The 22583-nt window shown below is 44.6% G+C and overlaps 8 protein-coding genes across 9 annotated transcripts; 2 read left to right on the forward strand and 6 right to left on the reverse strand.

Moving 5' to 3' along the window:
- Positions 1–422: 422 nt before the first annotated feature.
- On the reverse strand, positions 423–1480 carry GL218_06013 (uncharacterized protein; the record flags this gene model as incomplete). Its single annotated transcript, XM_033582708.1, has 4 exons — positions 423–456; positions 510–741; positions 805–1217; positions 1290–1480. 4 exons carry the CDS (start codon positions 1478–1480, stop codon positions 423–425), a joined length of 870 nt encoding a protein of 289 aa, XP_033433830.1.
- Positions 1481–4257: 2777 nt separating this feature from the next.
- On the reverse strand, positions 4258–7030 carry GL218_06014 (uncharacterized protein; the record flags this gene model as incomplete). Its single annotated transcript, XM_033582709.1, has 5 exons — positions 4258–4500; positions 4641–6211; positions 6269–6415; positions 6466–6664; positions 6731–7030. The coding sequence occupies 5 exons, from the start codon at positions 7028–7030 to the stop codon at positions 4258–4260; spliced, it is 2460 nt and encodes an 819-aa protein (XP_033433833.1).
- Positions 7031–7759: 729 nt separating this feature from the next.
- On the reverse strand, positions 7760–8513 carry GL218_06015 (uncharacterized protein; the record flags this gene model as incomplete). The annotated part of the gene is made up of 2 exons (XM_033582710.1): positions 7760–8461; positions 8508–8513. 2 exons carry the CDS (start codon positions 8511–8513, stop codon positions 7760–7762), a joined length of 708 nt encoding a protein of 235 aa, XP_033433832.1.
- A 2284-nt stretch (positions 8514–10797) lies between these two features.
- GL218_06016 (uncharacterized protein) lies at positions 10798–11478 on the forward strand (the record flags this gene model as incomplete). The annotated part of the gene is made up of 1 exon (XM_033582711.1): positions 10798–11478. One exon carries the CDS (start codon positions 10798–10800, stop codon positions 11476–11478), a length of 681 nt encoding a protein of 226 aa, XP_033433835.1.
- Positions 11479–13003: 1525 nt separating this feature from the next.
- On the forward strand, positions 13004–14916 carry GL218_06017 (uncharacterized protein; the record flags this gene model as incomplete). Its single annotated transcript, XM_033582712.1, has 2 exons — positions 13004–13216; positions 13294–14916. The coding sequence occupies 2 exons, from the start codon at positions 13004–13006 to the stop codon at positions 14914–14916; spliced, it is 1836 nt and encodes a 611-aa protein (XP_033433834.1).
- A 1011-nt stretch (positions 14917–15927) lies between these two features.
- GL218_06018 (uncharacterized protein) lies at positions 15928–16347 on the reverse strand (the record flags this gene model as incomplete). Its single annotated transcript, XM_033582713.1, has 1 exon — positions 15928–16347. One exon carries the CDS (start codon positions 16345–16347, stop codon positions 15928–15930), a length of 420 nt encoding a protein of 139 aa, XP_033433838.1.
- A 938-nt stretch (positions 16348–17285) lies between these two features.
- On the reverse strand, positions 17286–18397 carry GL218_06019 (uncharacterized protein; the record flags this gene model as incomplete). 2 transcript variants are annotated; one of them, XM_033582715.1, is made up of 2 exons in its annotated part: positions 17286–17934; positions 18000–18397. In XM_033582715.1, the coding sequence occupies 2 exons, from the start codon at positions 18395–18397 to the stop codon at positions 17286–17288; spliced, it is 1047 nt and encodes a 348-aa protein (XP_033433837.1). The 2 variants fall into 2 exon arrangements, with proteins under 2 accessions (XP_033433837.1, XP_033433836.1); XM_033582714.1 differs by lacking the exon at positions 18000–18397 and having other exon boundaries at positions 17286–17741.
- A 2626-nt stretch (positions 18398–21023) lies between these two features.
- On the reverse strand, positions 21024–22322 carry GL218_06020 (uncharacterized protein; the record flags this gene model as incomplete). The annotated part of the gene is made up of 1 exon (XM_033582716.1): positions 21024–22322. One exon carries the CDS (start codon positions 22320–22322, stop codon positions 21024–21026), a length of 1299 nt encoding a protein of 432 aa, XP_033434108.1.
- Positions 22323–22583: the final 261 nt, after the last annotated feature.

Below are 22583 nucleotides of genomic sequence, written 5' to 3' on the forward strand. Positions count from 1 at the left end.
CTTTCCTCGCTGAAAGGCGCTGCCGGCTTCCTTCGTACACTGATACCTCTAGAACTCGTAATTTTTTTCTCCGGCATTTTACTTCGTATCCATCAATCCACCATAACATGATTCTCTGATATCCTCGCCGCGCCAATTTGTCGCGAGGATCATAATGATACAAGAGTTAACTGAAATTGAGAAAGAAAACATGATAGTATCCACTGTGAAAATCCCGAACGCCGCTAATATGGTATTTGTCGCTGTTGTGCCCCGAACCGAAACCTCCAAATCTTTAAGAACGTGGTGATAGGAAGTACAAAAAGAATATGAAGACGTTGATCATTAGGTTGTTTTTAATATGATGGGACCCGAGTGGAATGAAATGGGTAATAAGAAATGACGATAAGATGGAGAGATTATGACGACTAAGATGAAGCATATTAGAAGAAATGGCGGTTGCTTCGGGGTGTGTTTCTAACAAGCGATATTAGTGAGCTGTAGCGACGTTATGAATAAGAGTTACTTACTGAGTGCTGGAAATATCGTCGACGTGGTTGCATAAGGCGACGAAAAGGTCGAAGAAGAGCTGTGTACCGCCGTTGAACATCTCTAGCTGCATGGTACCGCTTCGTTTGAAAGTGCTACGGCTTCGGATGATGAGAGCAAGGTAGTGTGCTCGTAACTTAGAGTCAGAATCTGGCGTGTTGGCATATGCGTAACGCGCCGATGCGAGGATAGTGCTGCACTGAATACCGGACTCTGTTGATATGTTAGTGGCCGGGTTTAAGATAACAGGTAATTGAAATGACGGCGATAACTTACGAAGACCCTGTTTGCGTAGAGCGACTCGCTTGAGTTCCTCAAGGCCATACTTGTCGGCCGTGCAATAAATGACGGTGTCCTTAAGAACGTCGCCATCAACGCCGCGGTGATAAACGGTTGACTCTTTCGAGCCACGATCATCATCTTCAATCTGCTCAATCTCCCACGAGTTCCGACGCTTATTATGGATTAGGCGAGGGTAGTAGTCGCCTTTGTATAGATATTCTAGAATAGACGAGAAGATCTCGGGTTCCTCATCTGGGAGATGTATGCGTTTGGAGTTCTGGCCTTCCATGTACTGGTTCGACAAGGCTTGCTGGAACCACGACGAAGCGCGGAGAACATCTTCGTGGGCGGCGAAGATGCGTTGGTCACTACCGATGACCAGAGTGACGATGGAAGGGGTTAACGTGCTGTGAAAATGAAGTTAATTAAAATGTATATTAAAAAACGAACAAGTGAGAATATGAGAATTAAAGACATACCCAGTTGGTGAGAGGGCTGTTTCCATAGGTACATTTGAAGATGTCGCAGTCGCCGGGCGGCGATGTTGACGAGGTTCATGTCGACTCTTAGAGACTCCGCTACTTTTACTGAAAGATGAACTGGACTTATTGACTTTTTGAGTCTTGGAGAAACTCTTATTCGCGGCTGGCTCAAATCGTCGACTGAACATTTTGAGTAGATGAATGAATGAATGATATCTTCTTATTAATTTATCTTAAGTTTCCGACCGAAGGAATAATCCCCTCAATATCGTATCAACTGCGTTTGGATCACCGAAATCCAGTTGATGGAATAATCAAGATGGTTTAAGTCGGGTGATGGAATGTAGAAGTTTGCGAGGATGAAAAAAAGACTTGAGGAAAAAAAAGACGACAAGATGATGAGATGATCAAATGATAAAAATGGCCTACCTTACCTGCCCGAGGCTCCAATGTTGCAGATGGTTGAATGAAAAAGAATTTTTGGGCGGTGCCCTCCTTATATAGCGACAGACCCATGTCAGGCTGTATGTGAGGATGCATGGCGCTGTACTCTGCTGTAATTCCGTATCTTTCAGGCAAACACGTAAATTTGGTGATGGATGTGATGGATGTTGGCCCACGCGTTGAACTCAACCCGATATTCTCGCGCTTTCACATGACTTAGCTTATCCATTTAAATCATTTTTGGTTTAGCGCGCTACACCCACTCCCTGCTTCTTTCGGTGTCGGAGGTGCCACTAGGGTGCCATAGAAAGGGGCCAAGCACCTGAAGGGATGGATTAGTGGGGGTAATCAGGCTAACTTGCTAGGTTTAGCAGGGAGCCTACAGGGATTAATACAGCTGCAGAGATGCTACAGCAGAAAGCCGGCAGGAATTTAAGATACGAATCTGCACTTGACTTTTAAGTATTTCATCCTTTTTCCCTTGGAAAATTTCAAATATGTCAACTTCAACTTCAAGAGAATCAATTATATAATTCTAAGCTTTAATTGCTTACTATTAGCCAGCATCCGATTCCATCTAATACACATCGCAGTTTAAAAATATTCAATTGAGAACTAGACTCGGCTGTTGTCCCGGCTGAGGCGAGAATGGCTCCGAATGGTGCCAAAATGTGCCGTCACACACGACGAGTCATAGCCTGGAACTAGTCTCAGGGGTTTTCCCCCGGGATGATGACCTCTTCCATCTGATGGCGTACCAATCCTTTTTGCCTATCCCGTTTGTACTGTGTTACCCAATAGGTAAGACAAGATGGGCCATCGTTACGTACTTATTCAGATTAATTACCTATTGCTAGAGCACAAGATCCTTCATGGGCCACCTAAGATATTTGACAAATCAACAGCAATGCTCAAGTTCAAGTTCTTCGCAGGATCGTATAACCTGTCCCAATTGAAAATGATCATCTAGAATAGAAGCACGACACACCAGCTAGAACAGAAGCTGCAGCATAAAAGTGTTGGTGGGTCGAAAATGGAGCCATTCCAAGTCCCCGGGGCTGCATACGCCGTCTCGATCCTTTCCCGGGATGATCCCATCATGCAGGTGCCTTCTTCTACCCTTTTCTTAATGTTCCTTTATCACAAGCTCTCTACGGTTCCTGTTAAGATAAGAAAGAAGCCAGCGTATCAACGCTCTATATTTCTATGGTACACCTTCAACTTCTTTCCATGCTGCTACTTATCCTACTGTTTGGCATTATCAGCTCTACCAGTTATCAAGTTCAAAGTCTACACACCCCTCCAAATTCTACGTTCCTTGAAAAGAGGGGCACTGCCAACGAAGCATTCTGATTCGCCTCACTTTCACGTTTCCCATGTATGCCGTTGAAAGCTGTGGTTCTATTTAATCTCCCTCAATTTTTTTCTTTTCTATATTACATCATACTTTACCGGAATCTACTGATACGACCCCGGCTACACAAGTGGCTAAGACGATTTAACGAATTGAATTTTCTATAATTACTTTTATCTTGCAACCTCAAGAACCAAGTGGTACAACTCCTTTAAAAAGGCCTAAAGTCGCTTCCCTATGTATTATGCATAATATATAGGTATATTTATATGACTGTCCTAGTGAGTGCGAGGACACAAATTATAGTCTGTCCTCCTCTATGGACCTAGTTAAGTTGGGATCCAGCCCAGCCTAGTTGCCACTTCCCCTCGAGCCGAGTTGCACTTTTCGCCTATCTTCCTGGACATGTGCGAAATTTATGGGCTTCAGTACTTGGTCGGTAGCGCCACGGGCGATGACATGGAAACCCGTTCGTACATCATGCGCTGTCGGGATGACGCCAGCCAAAGTCGCGGCCGCAAAGAGAATGATGCCGGCAAATTGCATTTTGAATATTTGAATTATATTTGATGATGGTTGTTTTGCGGTAAGTTAACGTATAGTAAATTTATATGAGTTTAGTTTAAGCCAATAGGGCGTTTTGTTGTGAAATGAATATGCTGAAGACTGAAATCGTGATGTTCACGAAATGACTTGGGTGAGTTGATAGGAGACAAGGAAACGAACACTTGAGAAAAGCTAATTTGTCTCTGCTCACTAGAGGTGTGACTAGTTTCTTATATATGAGAATCACCTATTGTCTCTCGAGTCGGATATCATCAATGCACTTTTAAGCGGTCTTTCATGATTCGTCTATGTATAGTATCGTACGTAACTTTGCTACCATGCGCGAAAGTACTCTGCGTCTTTGTTCAGTACCAAAGATAGCACGTTTCCTTCCTTTTAACTTCGACTTAGGTACATCATTCTCTTTCACTTTATCTCATGTCGACCACAATGAATAACCGAGCCATACCAATAGCCCCTTTATCCATTATCTACCTCTAAGGGAGACTTACTGAGCCCGAAATCCGTAAAATACCTATACCAAGCCTAAAATCCTTTGAAGATAGCATATAGCTAATCAAAATCAATGATTCCTTGCGATAATCGGCGGATATCCAATTCCTAACTATAACCAGGAAATGCAAGCCGTCGCCATTGCTCCCCTAGACGAAAAATCTCTTGTGCGACTTCATCCCGTAAGGGTCCGTTTTTCGCAGAATCTAAAAGCTCACGAGGGGCAGACTCCGCTCCTACGCCCGTCAACGCCAAGACGTGGACGTAGTTTTGGAAGAAGTGCACTCGAGACTTGGAGAAAGCTTGGTATGGTGCAAACTGGTGGTTTTCGTTATCCTTGCCCGCTTCCCACTGTTAATTAGAGTTAGTGATTAGGTATGTTATTGAACTTCAAGTAGAGGAAGCTTAGGTGTGTTGAAAGTAATAGCTTCTCAGTCGAACGTACTAGAATTTGAGGTGGCTCAAGAGGAAAAGGGGGGGATAAAACATACACCTTTGGCAGCATTCCATAACAAATGTGGAAACTTTCCCTTATAATTGATGATCATGGCGCACTCGACCCAGCGTAAACATGCTGGCGTTGAGATGAAATCAATTAGTTTTTGAAGTAAACTCTTCGCCTCGGCCGCCTCTTGATCGTCTTGAATGTCCGGAAACTCGACTAGATGGAGGGCATTCCAAAGTCCATATGCCATTTCGAAGTACCTCATCAAAGAGTTTGTAGGTCTCCCCTCGCTCCACCGTAGATTCAGGAGCATCTCTTCTGACTGCTTGCACTCTGTGAAATACCAAATCGCGACGGCAGCGCGGTGCAGATGTCGGAGACGCCGCGGCCGTAGAGTAAGTGGTAGCTGCGCTACCGGTAGATCGTTGCTCTCGCTTAGATACTGGGCTGCTGTATAATGAATGAAGTCGAGTTCGTAGGCCTGCGAATCTATTCGCTCTATATTTTCGTCGTTGAAAACTTCAATGAGAGGGCCTGACACGCGACTAGCCTGTACACCTGGGTCATGAACTACCTCTCCGTTGGCATATTGGAATATCAATTCTAACGTCCCGTATCCGATTCGATCGTCCCTCAAGACTAAGAACCCCGGAAGGTAATCTGCGGTATCAACCCACAAGTGAAGCTGCTGGGCTAACTTCAATTCAATCGCATTGTAGTTGGCCTCTGTCGTCCTAATTATCTGTGTGTATAACTCGGTGAAGCCTTTCGGAAGAACGCTGAGCTGCTTCTGGATTTGGCCGACCGAGGGGAGTTTATCAATATCATCCATCATCAATCGAGCGTAAAGCCAAAGTCCCCTTGCAGCCGTCGTGACATAGTCTGCGACCAGCGCCCCGACTTTTGTGTCGCGGATGATTGGATTTTTCTGAACTCGGGAGAGTATGTACGAGTTGACGCTCGCGTTCTCAAAGCTCCCCATTCTGAGAACCGTCCAAGATGAGTCAAGGGACCTTGAAAAGGATGGCGACGGGCGAGATGTGATAAGTATCCGAAGCTGTGGCCCGTCGCTACTGTCTTTAGGAGTGGTAAACCATTGGGCAACCTCTATGCTATTTGAAGACTCATCGAGAGCATCGAGAACCACGAATATTTGAGCTGCTTTCGAACGTTGGAGTGCAGCTGATAAAGCTCTCTGTACCTCAGCTAATGAGTCGGCTACCACTCGGCCACTTTCTTGGTAGAACGGCTCGACAAGGTTGTAGAGATGCTCCTCTAATCGAATCAGTTGAGCTAACAGTGTTCGAAGGCAGTTCAGCAATGTGCGCTTCTCTACGTCATTAGCTTTGAAAAAGAAATATAACACTTTGAATCCTTCGTTCTTTAGTTGGTCTATGATGAAGGCTGCTGCCGTAGTCTTCCCGCTCCCGGGCAACCCTTGTAATGCTAGGATAGGAGATTTATTTATATCATTATTCAAAGAGATGAATGATTGAAATTGCCGAGAAGCTAACAAGCCGTCGCATGACTGAGGTATGCAATCATCCAAGTGTTTTTGGAGGTCGTCATCGACAGTCGACGGCGACAACCATCTCTGGATATTACCTCTTTCATGTGCTGCGATAGTTTAGAAGAGAACATCTACGGCGATGCGTCTTAGGTTAGGCACCATACCTCGTCTTTCAGCTTTTGCGTTCTCCACCTCCCGTTGTGTCTCTTCTATATGCGCAGCATGGGCCGCCCAGTCTACGTTTTGACTATGAAGCTGGATGTTCTCGGTAACATCGTGGAAGTCCTTATCGAAGGAGACGAAGAGGGTCCCTGGTTAAACGTCAGGTAAAATACAATCAGTAGCGATGAATGTAGCCTACGAAAAGATGACGCCGAGTAGAATCTCGTAACCCTAACGCAGAAGTCTATATAATCGCAGTAGAGTGCCCCTATTGCGTCTTGGACAAGACTATTCTTTTCAAACATCTCCTCATACTTGGAGAATCTCTGCAGCGAACTAATGATTCTATGGATGATCATAGCAATGCTCTCCAGTGTACGAAAATGGTCTGCGGAGAGCTTCGAGTAGCATGGACGTCATTAGTTGCTTCTAGCTATTCGGCGTCCAGGCGAAGTGCCGCTCACCGTTATGACAATCCTCAGCGGACCCCATATCGGGGACGCGATTCCCGCGTTAACCTGAACGATGACATCGACCGCGCTCTCGAATCTTTTGAGCGGCTCGATCGCAGGCTTCATTAGTTCAAGGATCCGCGTCAATTTGCTCTTGCGACGCTGAGTCGCTAGGAGAACAGCCATGCAATCATCCGGACTTGTCGGTACCTGGAAAGCGGCCCGTTCGTTAGGCCCAAGACTTGAGAGAAAGGACTGCACCGCATCCTGCCATGTAGTTGAGGCTTTCCTAGCAGAATAATCCAATGCCATTAGGCATGAGGTCCCAGAAAGTATATTGGAATAGGAGATGTGATAGTTTATGTATGTTGTAGTTTACTTTCTCTGGCATAGCCCCAATCCCATTTGATTAGATCACATGCATTTCAGGCATCAACTCCTCTAACAGGGGTTGTAGAGGATAGCACGCGAGGATGTTCTCTAACTAAAAGACGAAATATTATTGACGTAAATTGTATTGGGTTGAGACTCGTTTGAGAGATGGATACGAATTGTAGATTCGTCAATAGGTAGTTTCGTAAATAAATAATATTCTTAAATAGAGGAGCTGTACGATCACGTGACTATATCCCATATTCCCCCTTTTAGGGACTAGGGGTAAAGCGGTACTCAATCCTTAGGTAGCTATCATTAGGTATATTAGCGAAATCCTTGGGATAGTTACTAATGAGGCCACAGCTAGAAGTATGTAGGAAACCATGCTCAGATCTAATATCGGTAAGTATTGGAAAACCATATAGGGGCACTAGTCTCCTATTTAGCAATAGCTTCAGATCTGAGTCCATCAATGTGTCTCTAGGTTAATACTATTTAGTCAAAGGCTTGACGTTGACTCGGTGTTATCTATATGCCATCATATAGCTTAATTTAAAGGTCACGTATCCAGTCCCCCTTTGAGCCTTTATAAGGTATACCAATTACACTTGTGCCAACCCATCCTGTACCAACACCTAATAATTACATACCAAAATACTTTCGCACCTAGTCAGAGCTCCAGTATGCATAGTCGGAATCCTCAAGGTAATCAGAGGATTCCTCGGTCGTACAATCGTCCTCTAGGTCCTCAAGAAGATCAGAAACGGGCCACTTGTCCAACCCATTTTTCTGCTTTTCCGTAACAAGAAATCTTTCCTCGAACGCTTCTCGAACCATCTTCCGAGTTCTCTGCTTGAAGGTTCCAGGGTGAGACACCACGAACAGAGCCGCATTGTAGGCCATTGCCCTATCCTGGGCCTCCGATTCGAACTCACCGAGGAGGAATATATACAAGAGCCTAAAAGACGCGTCTCGTGCAATGCTTTTTTGCCCCATGGTTCCAGTCCCATCGAACCTATCATAATCGGATTTGCACTTCCTCAGATCGTTCATGATATCACGCAGCTTTTGCCCTTTGAGGACGTCAATAGTAAGAAACTCGAGGGTTTCGCAGAGTGTATGGTAGTCGGAGAGCTGAACAGGCATGCGACGAAAGAAGTGTCGGAATCCGTTGGATACTCCGTAGTTGATGACATCGAAAAAGGGGATATCACCATGAGTTGGCACAGGAGTAGTATTCTGGCCAGACTTTTGCTGGAAGTTCAGAAAGGCCTTGAAGTAAGGAAATTTATTGGTGTTGATAAGATGTTCTGTTTCCCCAACTTTTATCGTGACGCTTGAGGTATCGGGTGATTTCCCAGGAAGAGCCTGAATACCGGTTAGCAGAGTTATCTATAAACAGGTGAGTACTAACCGCCATTTTGCCCTTGTTGCCTTTCTTTTTCACTTAGGTAGGTAGATATTCAGGGTTGTAATTTAACCTGATCCTTTCTTTCCCTATGTATTAAACACTTCGTTAGGTACATGTATATAGAAAGCTTTGATGATTTCCCCGCTGCGATCGGAAGGTGATATTGCTAGGTACGTATCTACATACCATTGGCTGCCATAAACGGATAATTATGTGTGTAGCCTTCCCTTTATAGGACGGGACGTTGCTAATAGAATTGAGAACTGATATGTCAATTAAACTCGCAGGTATGTGAGGTATATGCTTTTATATATTATATAGTCCTTCTACTACTACACCTTGGGTCTACCAGGAATAATTAGGCTCAGTTAAAAGTAAATAGGATAGACGTTTTCTGAAGAGTTTATACTTTTCTTAATTTTCGTAAATAGTAGTGACTTGTATATATCGTGTCATGTATGGACGCGTGCATTTCTATGGAAATATGATGACTAACGAGATATTATATGCAGGTATTTATGAGTATAAATTCCCTCGCACCTATGACTGACTTGGAAACCACATCACAGACGTTGGGGTTTCGCTTATAATTCCGGGCCCTTCTATTTACGCTTCTTCTAATAACTGAGTCATCTCATCTTCAATTTGGGCATACCACGTAACTTCAAAGACTGGCGGACACATTTCAATGGCGTGCTTCCCGAATCGTTAAGAGTGAAGACATTATCTTCGTTGCATACGTAGGCGAGATAAAGCTTCAAGTTCATGTCATTAATACCATACATTAAGTGGATGGGTATCTAGCCGTTGTCGTCTTCGACTGTGACTGAAGCACCATACCTAATGCAGAAGTAAATACCTGCTTCCTATATGCGGAAACTATCTCTCATTATGCGAACACGAGTCTAGTCGGCAAGTCTATGTATAACAGTTCGTCCTTGGGAGTAGACTCAGCTAAGAGCTGGAGAAGGTGTGCTAGTGCGTATTGAGGGTTGATAGTAAGCTCGGGATTTCAAAAATCTTCTTGAACTACCGTGGCATATCGTAGAATAGCAACACCAGTGACATTGGATATATATGTAGACTAGTTTACTATATTCCCCTTTAGGTGGATAATAGTGGATGAAACATGTATGGCAGGAAAATAAAAAGCAAAAGGGGCGCTCATATGATTCCGAATAAGAATAGTAAAGAGATGATGATATTGATCTTGGTGTGTAGGTTCGCGTGGGATTCTAGATGGCTGATAGAGGCAATAGTAGGACAAGAACGTCTCCAAAAATTCCGAGCGCTGACATGTTATCCAGCTGGGCAGTTCTATTGTAAGGCTTCTCCCCCTTGGTATAGCTTAGGCGTGGAGGACATTTTCTTTTCTAATGAGATGTGAAATACGTGATGCATTTATGTAATATGTTTTACATACCTGGTAGCCGGCGTATTGATTCTGAACCGGCTAGGAACCTTTGAAGTTATATATAAGATTGGGCAAGCTCGGTTAAATTCAGTTGTTGAGTGTCATTGCTCACTGCTATTGGTATTGGGGTTGTCAGAACTCGCCGTAGACCTTCGTTAATGCTACCTAGCTCAACCCCTTCGAGTCTCTAGGCTTAGTATTCCTTGTGTTACCCTTAACTCCTAACATGTATACACTCGTAATAAAGACGTCTTATTAAAGATCAGAAGCTGATATTAGCCGATGAAGCGAGAAATCCCCTAGCTTTTTCAATATGCTACCGAGCACCGTAGCTAGCCAATCAGAAAAGCCAGACTCATTTGTAGTAGAAGGATTGTTCTTGAAGCTAGGGTCAAGCAGCCAGTACATCATATCATGAGGACATAATCTAATATGTTAGGTATCTAGGCTAGTAGAAAGACGACGTAGATTCGTATTCACGCTCAGCTATTACATATTTTATGTAAATAGCGGTGAATAACGCGTTCCCATGATTTCAAAACAATCAATCAGATCATCAAGAATAAGATCAATATTGCCTCAAATCAAGGCTTGAACTTAGTTGTGTGACAGATCACTATAGATGCAGACGCTTCACCAATAGAGCTGAAGAAAACATACATGCCATTCCCTTTTGGGAGGGCAACTAAGATTTGGTTATGAGTCATATGAGTCACTTCGGTGTTGGAATCCTGCGGCACTCGGATATAAGAGAACATAAGTTATCTTAAGTAGGCTGTAGATAATGTTGGATCTTTACTTAAACACTACAAAGGTCCGGTGTGGTGTTGACAAACAATAAGAATCGGTATCAATCTCGGCTGGATTGATTTGCTTACAATGGCGAAACCTTCGAAGATCAAAGTTAAGACGTATCTGCCCACCCAGCCGTTCCCACCTAATGCGGAGAGGAAACCTATTCGCACCGAGCGCCTAATTATCCGCCCGTATACCGAGGAAGACCTTGATGGGATCTATGCTATACGTACTCAACCAGAGGTTATGCACTTCTCGGCGGTCGGTCAGATTGATGCCAGCAAGGATGAGACACGAACATCATATTTGGCCCGCTACCTACCGCCTAACGATATCCGGACTTATAACAACATACTTTGCCTCGCCTCTACCGGAGAAATAATCGGGATGGGTGGGATGCCGAAAACCGATTTATTTTTTGGATGGCCCGAGGTTGGTTACATGCTCAAAAAGGAGTATTGGGGACAGGGCTATGCCACAGAATTCGTAAGGGCATTTATAGACCATTGGTGGACTTTACCACGATCCGAGGCTGAGATTGAGGTAGTTGAGGGATCGGTGGATAGATCCGGAGAGGTACCGGAAATGCTGTCAGCAATAGCCGATGATAATAACCCGCGTAGTAAACATGTCCTCGAGAAGGCTGGATTCCGACAATTTATAAGGTGGACTGAGCCTGATACACGGGTGGGTATTACAGACGACATTACTCTTGTTGGTTTCGTACTCGAGTCGCCTGTCCAGGGGGCCAAAGTTTTATCTTGACGACATATCATATTTAATGGTTAGAACTGTTGGCGAGTTGGAACAATGTTGAAGAATGTTGAAGAAAGTGCCTTGCCAATAAAAGGACAAGAGCGCGGCTCATAGGACATCTATAATTACTTCCGCTGCAGAATATTGGACCCAAGGGATTGGGAATAGTTAGTGCACTTGGCCCCCTACCTATCGTATAATAAATATATGGCTGAGCTACACACAGCCATAATTTAGAAATGTTGTTATACCCGAATTAAATTCTTGGGTAGGAATTGGATTGGCAGATTGTTTTTTTTTTTATGTGTTGTAGGGATAGTGAGTAATCGCATTTGATGAGCGATATACGCCGGAATATTGCGGCGGGTTTTGTATTGGTTGTAAGTGCTTTCGAATTGTTGGACAAGATACCGAGATAAAAATTAGGTACATAATGTACGACGATGTAAGTGGCGGTCGTCGTGCAAGATTCGGATACTAGCATAGGTACATGTGTTTGGTTATACACGTACGAAGTGTGCATCATCATGTCGCACTTAGGTATTTTGGCCTAACAAGGCGGAATTGTACGAATGTGAAATATTGTACGATACTTATGTCCTATTTCTATCATGTTTGATAAGGACATAGAGTAGGACAAATATAATTGAGATTGAGATAAATGGTACATGTATTACCTGTAAATGATAATGATGATGACGATGCTGCTGAGCTTATCAATATTTTTTTTTTTCCTTGACATTAATTGTCTTAGGTTAGGCAGGTACAAAATCCTACCAGGTACGGTACACCTATGCCACTAGTTACGTCAGGCGTATATTCCGGGTGCACGTGTCAGCAGGCAATTTGGCGCGGGGTATTCTTTTTTCTTCTTACCCAAGCTGTAAAAAAAAACCTGCCCTTGCTCAATTTATCCTTGCTCAATTCATAGAAGCCTGTTGTTGACCTTGATTTATAGGTATGTGTATGTACATCCCATCATATCCCACCATTCAAATAAAATAAAATAAATGCAGTGCGCCGAATATTTCTTCCAAGAACAAGAACCCAACCATCCACGGTTACATATCCGGCTGTGCCATTATGAATCATCTGTAGTCGTATCCCTACAACTCTAGATGAATTCGACTCATTTCGTTGATCGTCTGTCTCGTTGAGGCTGGCCAATAGCCTACATATAATTATATCAACTATATCAATCTATTTACCTTACTTACCTATCTCCCACACAATTTATATTGTTCTGAATGTTGCCTTAATTTTTTGTGAAGCAGCGGCTCCAGTCGTTGTCCATTCGCGAATGACGCAGTCATCATCTACCCCCTGAACGTTGTAGGATCGACAATCTGCCTGTTCCATCTATTCCATCTATTCTATCAGTCTATCTCATTCAGTAATACAATTTGCGCTTTTATTTCCGAAACAAGTCTTTTGGTTCAACGTGTTCGCATTATCTCTCACCACCTTCACTGCTTCCGATTCGCTTTTCAATGGTTTTCCACTCGTCATCGACGCTTCTTATGAACAAGTAAAGATGGCGAGCTTAAAGGCTGACGACAGTAAACCTACCGCGACCCCCGCGACTTCTAACGATATACCTCATCCCAAGCCGCAGTCCCAACCAAACTCACCATCGCAGTCGAGGGCGTCGGAACCTAATGCAAAGGAATATTATGGCTATCTTTTTAATGGAAAATTACCGACCCCTATCCTCGATGCGCTACTCCGCGCCATTGGAGAATATATTGTAAGTCTTATTTATTTTCGCATATCCTTGCTTACTTGGACATGTAGAGTAGTTTCGCTAACCTAAAGACATTATAGTCTGCCAATATTGGCGATACTAATGGTCATGAACTAACCCCGACAAAATTAGCCGCCTTTTATCGTGCTGTCGGTGGTGACTATGACCAGCTCTTTCTACAATGCCCTTATAAATCTATATCTTACATTTGGCAAGCTCTGGGCGTTCAGCATACTTTGCAACCGGCCGAGAATCCCTTCGAAGCACCCAATGTTCCGGCCTTAACATTGAATGGGTTTGTACGATGGGAGACGATCCAGCTTCTCTTAGAACCCCAAGAACACGTACCATTCATGCAATTCGCTGTGCGCAATTGGGCCCTAGTACACCCCGACACCGGAAAACCCTTTCCAATTGATCTACCAGCAGAGGCCTTTCCAGCCGAATGCGATCCCGAGACAGATGCCTGGCATAAGGAATGCGCGCGAAAGCTACGGGAAGACGCTACTCCTAAAGATGAACACCCACCTAAACGACGTGACTCTGAACCTCGGATCCATACCACCTTCACGCATGTGCGAAACCCTCAAAGCAATACCACCACGCCTCGCCAAAGACCGGAAATGGATTATTTTCAACGGGAACGGCCTGTTGCGTATGCCCATGTGTCGAGAAGTAATTACGCCGACCCCTATTTTTCCAGGAACGCACCACCAAGGCAGCGACGGAAGAGCAGCAGCCACAGCCACAGCGGCAGCAGTTCTCTTGGTGGTAGAAGTAGTAGTTCGCCGGATCGGCCGCCTCGACCGCCTCGACGACCAAGCTTTTCAGAGGTTCGCCGTTCCGAGATGGATGATCCCCGTCCTTCGAGCCATCTTGATCCTCGCCGTCCGCATATTCCACATCGCCATAGCCAATCAAAACCCTATTCCGCCTCGCCATCGGATTCCGACTCGGATGTATCGCCTCGACGTACTAGCTCCAAGTCGCGAGCACATGGTCCTATACCGGCTCCCCCTATCATACGCCGTATGCCAGTTGTGACTCCTATAACACCACCTATTCCTATTCGTTCCCACCGTAGCGAAATACGGCCGGATGTACGGTCGGATGATGTTCGCAGAAGAAGCTTGCCATCGGAAATAAAACAGAAGTTTACTTCCTTTCTTTCAGGATCTTCTGAGCGACAACGAAGCAATTCCCGCGAGAAGCGCCAGCCGCCAAATGTTGCGCCAACTGTGCGCTTTCGGAGAGAGCATTCGTCACGACTCAGCCGAAGTGTTTCCGGGGAGTCATATCCTAGCGACGAGTCTGAAGCAGGGGTTTCTAAATATCCACTACGACGCGACCGCGAGCATGAACGGGAACGGATCCGCGATCGAGTCATTGAAAAGGAACGCTTGAGGGAGCGTGAACGAGAAGAAGAGTTAGAGAGGAGAAGAAGTCGAGAAAGGGCATATCTACGACCAGCAGAGCCCAGAAGAGCGAGCAGCCATACGGATCTTGACAGGAGAAATAGAGACTACACCTGGGATCGCAGGGATAGGGATCGAGATTCCGATTTTGATTGGGATGGGAGAAGAGTTGTCACAGCTGACGAAAGGGATTCGCGAGACCGAAGACGGTATAAAGATCGCAGGGAGAGTCCTATATTAACGGGTGTTGGTGGTAGGCGGTATCCTGGAGAACCGGGTTGGAAATAGATTTGGGTGTATCAGGTATAGGATAACGGAGTATTTTGGAGTTCATGACATCGATATACCCCGTTCCTAGATGTAAGCCGAAGCGATGCAAGTAGACGGGATAAGTTAAATGGGTGACACTTCTATTAACGATAGCGTGGCGCATACGAGAATCTTTATTGGAAAAGGAGGCTAGGGGAAGATAAGTGCTCAATGACTCGCTGTCTTGAGAACTACCTAATGTAGTGTCGGGTTTTTGGGTCCCGTTGAAGTCATAGAATATACGAAGGTCAAGAATTTTAATATATATAACTTAGTTAGAGGATCGTTACTCGGGTTTTAAATCTCTTGTAGGAGTCTACGAAGGTCCAGACTAAAAGTTTTGCATACTCGACTCTCTAGCATTGTATTTAAATGTCTCCTATTTCCTTGACACTGTACGAGCCAGATGCTAAGTTGACAAAACGAGTGCTTAACCCTTGGTGCCACTACTAGCTGACAACTTGGTTTAGAACAAATTACAAGGTTGAGAACGCATTAACAAGACAAGTTGAATAATTGCAATTTCATAGAAAGGTGCTCATCGTAAAACAAAAGTAGGCGAACTAGTTACATGCAAAACAGATACGTCTGATACGGAGAATTTGATCTTGGCAAGACTACATCATATCGCCTCAGACTGCTTCATCGTTTGACGTAGTGGAGAGGAGTTCTTCGAATCAACAATTAATGCAAAACAGAAAATAGAAGCAAAGCACATTCAAAGACAGTTTCCAACGAGGTAGCTTCGACATCGTATCCTTGACATAAACATTAGGTGCAAACGCGATCTTCAGCTCAGTTCCTAACGATTCGACTAGTTTGGCTCTATAGGCCGTAGGGTGCTCTCAGGAAAGAAGACATTCGTTCGTTCAACATATCGATGATTCGATTGTAGAACTGGCCGGGGGGCGAGGGTCGCACTTCTCCTCGATCAGTAAGCAACTAGATGAGAGTTTAAAGCCGTTCTCACTCCCAGTTCATCTTGCCCCCTTAGTCCTCGTTACCCGAGTACTCGCTGCCAGAGCTAGTATCCGACCCGATCTCCGGATCCTCGCTTTCCGGCTCGGGGTCCGGCTCGCTCTCCCAGCAGGAAGAATCGTAGGGGTCGGCGGGAGGAGGGAAGAGAAAGGGGTCGGCGACCATGGCGGAGGAAACGGACTCGCGGCATAGCGGTTTCGGGCCCGGCGCGGCCCGTGGTTTGCGGCCACGGTGGCGCTGGAACCGCCGGCTTCGGTCCCATCGGCGTCTGTCTACCATGGCGTGGTACTCGCAGAGCGCGTCGCCCGACTTGAGCACGACTTTCTGGACGGACTTGCACTTGGGCGATCGGCGGCCGTGCTTGCAGCGCCAGAAGAAGCGCTTTAGCTGGCAGGGGCACTGGGTGAAGCTGGAGTAGTACTGGTGGCACATGTTGGCTTTGGTGCTTTGGGTTGCTTGGATGATTGGGTTGGATAAGGTGAAGAAGGGCTGATAGATCGAGCTGGTGTGGACTGGGTGTGATAGCTTGGTTGGATACTGGAGGTAATGACACGGTGATGGCGAGGATTCTGTGGTCGAGAATCGAAGCTTCGCGAGATAGAAGGACCTGCCTAGGTACTACACCTCGATTCCTGAACTTGAAGATGGATAACCTCTTAAGTGATGGCAATCTTGTGCAAGCCAAGAGAAAGGTCAAACAGGTTAGAAAGACCTTTCACTGCTAACTCAACATTTATTGATACTTGGATGTCAGCAGGAAAAACAAGGGGGGAAGTTGAGGGAGGGCTGGACTCTTTGAGAACACATTAGAAAATGTTGCTCAGGTTACCATTATTCTTTTTCATGCAGAAGTTACCCCATTTGCACTTGTTTCCTTAAGGCATTTTTTATTTGGTGGTTAGACTACGAACTTGGATGTGAATCGCCATGGCGATAGTGTACTGAATCGTCCTAGAGACCATGTACTCCTTGATGCCACTTCAAAGAGCATGAACATGTCTTTCCCCTTTCTTCCCAACTATATGTCCTAGTATTTTAGGTACATAGAAGCTCGCTACTTATATTTTATCAGTCGAATATGTCATTTTATAAGTTGCTACTTAGTTTCGTCAGGGCTCTGCATTACTCGGTACTCGTGCATATAGGATGGACCAAGGTACAATTTAAGCCCACAAGCATATAACACCATTAAAGAGATCTTCTTAGAGATAGATTTGATAGAGTATCAATTCAAAAACTATATATAGTACATAATAGTACAGATATAAAACATGAATAATAGTACAAGGTAACAGTAATGAGATAAGACATATCTCGTCATAAAATATCCATCACTGTCGTAGCTAAAATCCTCCATCCGTTACATAAATTTAGCTGTGGGTCACCTTGATCTCGCGATCACCAGTGAGCTTATATGTGCCGCCAGTCTTCCCATCATTGGTCTTGCACTTAGTAGCGATAGCGTAGACGTAGCTCCTCAGCGTGTTGCAGTTCATGGGGCAAGTGGTGGGTGGTGGCGGCATGCCGGAGGGATCAGCGGGGCACTGGAAATTCTCGCTGAACGAGGCTTTAGCTGAGCCGGAAGACTTCGATGTAGGACCACCAGGGACATGGCAGCAGCATGATAACCCGTTGTCTCCTTGCCAGTCGTCGCCAACCTTAAGGGCATCTTTGTAGTCGGGTCCGTCAGTGGCGTCGCACTCGACGCCGTCGGCGCGGATCTCCAGAGCATCTCGTTCTCGCGCTTCTAGCATAAGGCTGCGTGTGTAACGGCGTTTCGGTAATACATCTCGGCCTCCAGGGGGAGTAGGTACTCCGATGGCCATGGCAGACTTGACTTTCTTGCCTTCGACGTTGACACACTTGTCGTTTTCAAGAGTTGCAACTTGGTTCTCAACATGGCAGTCGGAGTCGCTGCAAGCGAAAGCAATGTCGGCATCAGGGACATCGTTCACCTTGATAGATGAGACGTCATTTAGGGTGACAGGAAGGTTTTCACCGATGAATCGCATTTGATTACTATAGAGTAACTCTGTTAGACCGGATATCATGAATAAGTGTAGGTAGGGGGAAATATAACTTACACTGAGGTACCGGAGCAGTCCGTGTTTTTCCAAGTTGTTACAGTGCCGGCAGAGGCTCGCTTGCTTGGGGAACCTTCGGGTAAGATGTTGTTCACACCCTTAATCTTCGTCTTGCCCATGGTCATACAGCCATCTCCAACGAATGAGCCGACCTGGGCGTCTTTACTGCACCAGTTGTTGAAGAAAATCCATTGATAGTCTTCTCCAGAATCCTCTACCTTCACTGATACGGCCTTGTCGTCGAAGTATTGGCAGTAGTCACCATATTTGGTGTCCTCGATGGTCTGCTGGACGTCACCCGTGCATCCCTTCTCCGTATAGGCGGTCAGCTTGTAGGCGCTAACTTGGAGTAAAAGAGTCGCGAGGCCGATGAGGCCAGAAGATTTAATTGGTGACATTGTAAAAAAATTAAGTAGTGTTGTTTAGAATATTTGTGGTGTTGTTTTCTGATGTCGAGGAATAATACAGTATGATGGCAGGAAAACGATCCATTTATTTATACACATTTCTATCTCCTATATTCCCTCTCCACAGTCACGATGACGATCGTGAAAACAATGATCTTCGTTTTTTACTATCAACTCTATAATTGCAGATCTCGTCTATGCCTTCGTGGCGACGCTATCAATTTCCGTTGGTAATAGTACTTCCTCCGGAGTTTTTGCAATTGAATCTCGATTCTCAACGTTAATAGGAATGAGGCTTTGACGATATGAAGTCATAATTAAAGTCTATCATTGCCTATAAAGAATATGTCAATGTGGAGAGCCTCAGGTAGAACTTCAATTAGTATGGGAAGGATTTGGCCAGTGAAGTCATAGCTGAGCAGTAATGTTAGTATCTATTTTTAGATTCAGCTGGAACCAGGCTGAACGGCTGAGCGGCACGAGCGGGATATGCACCGATCTAGAGATCGACATACTTTATCAATTATGCTTATTTGACGGAAACTTATTTGAGTGGTTAGATCGGTTAGTATTCTCCGTAGTTTATGTATGTGATTCCTTCCGTGACCATCCTAATAAATATTAACATCCACCAAAATGTGGACACATAATTTTGCTGCCTGGCTTCTTCTTAGATGTAGTATCTCACAAACGATCTTCTATAAAAAGGTACGTAACAATATTATGTAGCAATAATGGTTATGGCTTATAAAAAGATTTATGGTCATTACCTACTTTGACAAATGTAAGTATATTTTAAGAGATTTAGCTGCGAAATACGTGCGGGTTAATATATGGGGGTGTGGAGGACGCTACTTTTTATCATCCCAGAGACATGTATAGGGGGTTACCTTTACAAACATGGCTTAGCCTCTTTGCGGTGAGCTTTGACGGTGTAAATCAAGAATGATTACCGTATGGATGGCCCACGTGCAGCTGCTTCATAATTTCCAATTCACGTCATAGCTGTAAGCGCGTTTATCTTACTTTCTGATAGGATGATACGACTTATACATATTACAATTTCAGTTTGAGTTGGGTATTAGGGATCATACCGTGTATTCTACTCAAACTATAATAACTACCTACGTGGCTTGGTTCTCAAGCTTGGATACCCACCTAATGCTTCTAAGTAGTGTAGAATGAGGTGGTAGTTAGATGTAATTCGAAAGATGTTACTCAAACTCAAAATAGAGGTGAAGATTCATTATTAAGATTAAATTCATGCTTTGGCTTTTACTACCTAGTCATTACGTTTAAAAAGCTCTGTCCTTGTTGCGAACGTGGCGGATACACGCGCGGTTTATAGTAACAAAGCATGACATGGGGGAAAAGAATTTAAACCTAGACTGTATTAGAGATAGCGCAGAAGACAGAGGTAATTTGTATGATTTTTTATTAAATTAATTACGGTCTTCATATCATGGAAAGTTTACGGAGTAAATATGTAGAAACCCCCTCAGAAAGTCCTAGTAATACTATAGCGGTACAGGCCATGGCTCAAGTGAAAGTTAATGTATCATAAAGTAGGTACCTAACCCTTCCAGGCACAACCTAAATTTATAACCTCCCCCGTACTGGCTCCATGGTAGTGTGCGCCTAGTGGTGTTTAGTGAATCTGCGGCGAACTCTAGAACCCCTTAAGTCATATTTTCAGAATTTCGAACTGCTTTCTCGATAGTTGATATGTGGCAATCAGTTACCTTTCTCGGCCGAGACTTAGTCGGAGAAGCTACAATAGCAGAGTGAAAAACGGGAAAGCCAATGAAAGGCATAAAAAGAGATACCGACACGAAACCGAGCAATAGTAATTCTTAGTAGTTCACATCACGTAGGAGTGAGTACCCAACGCTCAGAATACCATATCAATGCCAACGATGATCATCGGTATACGCTTAGAAGGCTCTTTTCAAGACCATATTGGAATCGCTTGTGGGTTGCACAAGAATTCGCTCTTGCTAGGAATCTATGGATTCTTTGCGGATCCCGTGGTGTCTGGTGGCCAGAGTTCTTGGCCTTTTGTCTCCTTTTTTTCAACTTATTTATTGACTACCCGGCTCCTATGAACCTCAGCAAAGTCAGGTCCAAGAAAGACCAGCTCCAGGCAGAAGGGACTGAGTCCCTAATCTCCCTGATAAGGACTTTCTATCTTTGGAATCTTGACAATCTGAAAAGCGGAGTCTATGGTTTGTTAGGACTTGTACAAGACGAAACTTTACATACCTGTCCGGGGCATCGAGTAGTAGACTATTTTGACAGTTATCTCCGTTTAGAATACTATGAAGAGTTATATAAAGATGATGTTAGGTAAACGGTACGTTTAACAAAGAAATTGTACACGGGAAATATACTTGAACGCATTAGAATTCATTATTATGGTGTATTATTGTAAACTATGTTAATACTTAGTCAAAGATAGGGGTTAAGCTAAACAATGTAGCTGTTCATACTAAATAAATACTATGTTGTTCAACATAGGGTTATCACATAATGCGTAATATCCATATAATATCCCTAGGGTTACTTCATAAAATAATGGCACAGCACTCATACTCACCAATATCTTATGGCGCGTTTTTTAGACACTTGATCTATTACTCCACGACTCAGTAGATATAGTCGCCCAGGAATAGAAATCGGAGACAAGATATAAGTTGTCGGCGATCATGGCAGCCCAAATCTTCGAACCACAGTATGGGAACCGCCGGTAGAATGTATAAAGGCCGGAAAACCAATTGTACAGAACGTAAGAAAGCAAAACTAGTGCGAACCAAGGAAAGTTCACCCACAATCTATACCAAAGACATGCCCGGACGATGGTGAAAATGGGGGTTACCATGCCCCCAGCCATCTTCCGAGCCATATAAGGCGCCGTTACTTTCATCATACGATATCCCGGTTCGTATAGGAGGCAAGTGAGCCGCAGTCTAAGACCAGATCGGTACCATCTTTTGCTCTGGTGAGCGAAGGCACTGGTTTGTATTAAACTCGTTAGGACTCGGGCCTCGGGATTGAGTTGAATACCAAGCCTCCATTGCTTTGGTAGGACAGTAGACTTGAAGCGATCGGTAAGGTGATGTTGGTAAAGGATATAGCGTGTGATGAACCCATCGTCGCCAGTATTCTGCCTCATTCCATTCCACATATCGTTCGTGAAGAGGTGTTGAAAGTAATAATCCTTAACTATCTCCGCTCTCAATAGCATTGTAAGTCCTGAGACTGTGAAGTTTGTTGAGCCGTCGGCGGCATAGAAAGCTGCCATGCCATTTTCTCGCCTCTGTCGTATCCTAAGAGCGGCAACCTCCCAGCCAGTGATGACCCCGGGATTTTGACGTTCCTCTGGTACGTGCGAGTCGATGGGTCCTCCAACAAGACCTATATCGTCGTCCTGGAAAGGGGCAAGCAGGGTTGTTAGTACGTCTTGGGTTGTCCATAGGGCGTCGTCATCGACGAGGGCGATGATATTGCCCGCTGCTTCGTTAATGCCTCGACATAGCTGAGTTCGCTTATTGGCTTGCGGTACCGAGAGAATAAAGATATTCGCTCCGCTTTCTTCCATCGCCTCCCTGACACCAGGGGTAGACTGAAGGGTATTTTGTAACCTTAATAGCTCGCGATCGACGGTCACGAAAATCACCTCGCGGGGATTGTTAGCAAGCCAGGTTATGAGATTGCTAGGAAGGGTTTCATCCCAGTCGATAGTTGGTACAACGATAGAAACATCGGAGGGGGTGTATCGAGCATCTTCTTTTGACGGTAAGGGAAAGGGTTGGTATTGCCTCGCGAGTGTTCTCCCTTGTTCGCCATCGGTATAGTCCCAGAGGTAGAGGCCAAGGAGAAGGCCGAATTCGAGGGTCTGGATGGGTTGGGTGAACATTGTGATTTCCTGAGTGCATTAGGTGGTTATTTTCTATATTCTGACGAATATTCTGATGATCGTGAGAGAAATGCTAATTATTGCCGATAGAGGCTTTATATATCATAATATATCATGACGAAAACAAGTTGAACATATTCATTGCATTCAAACATCGATGACTGTAGTATCACAATTCTTGTTAACTTACACATGTATCCTCCATGTTCAACCTTCTCAGATATCAGACTATCTACATTCAAGTACATTGAAAACCTACAC

Source organism: Daldinia childiae, assembly GCF_008694065.1.
Source record: "Daldinia childiae strain JS-1345 chromosome Unknown Scaffold6, whole genome shotgun sequence".
NCBI lineage: Eukaryota > Fungi > Ascomycota > Sordariomycetes > Xylariales > Hypoxylaceae > Daldinia > Daldinia childiae.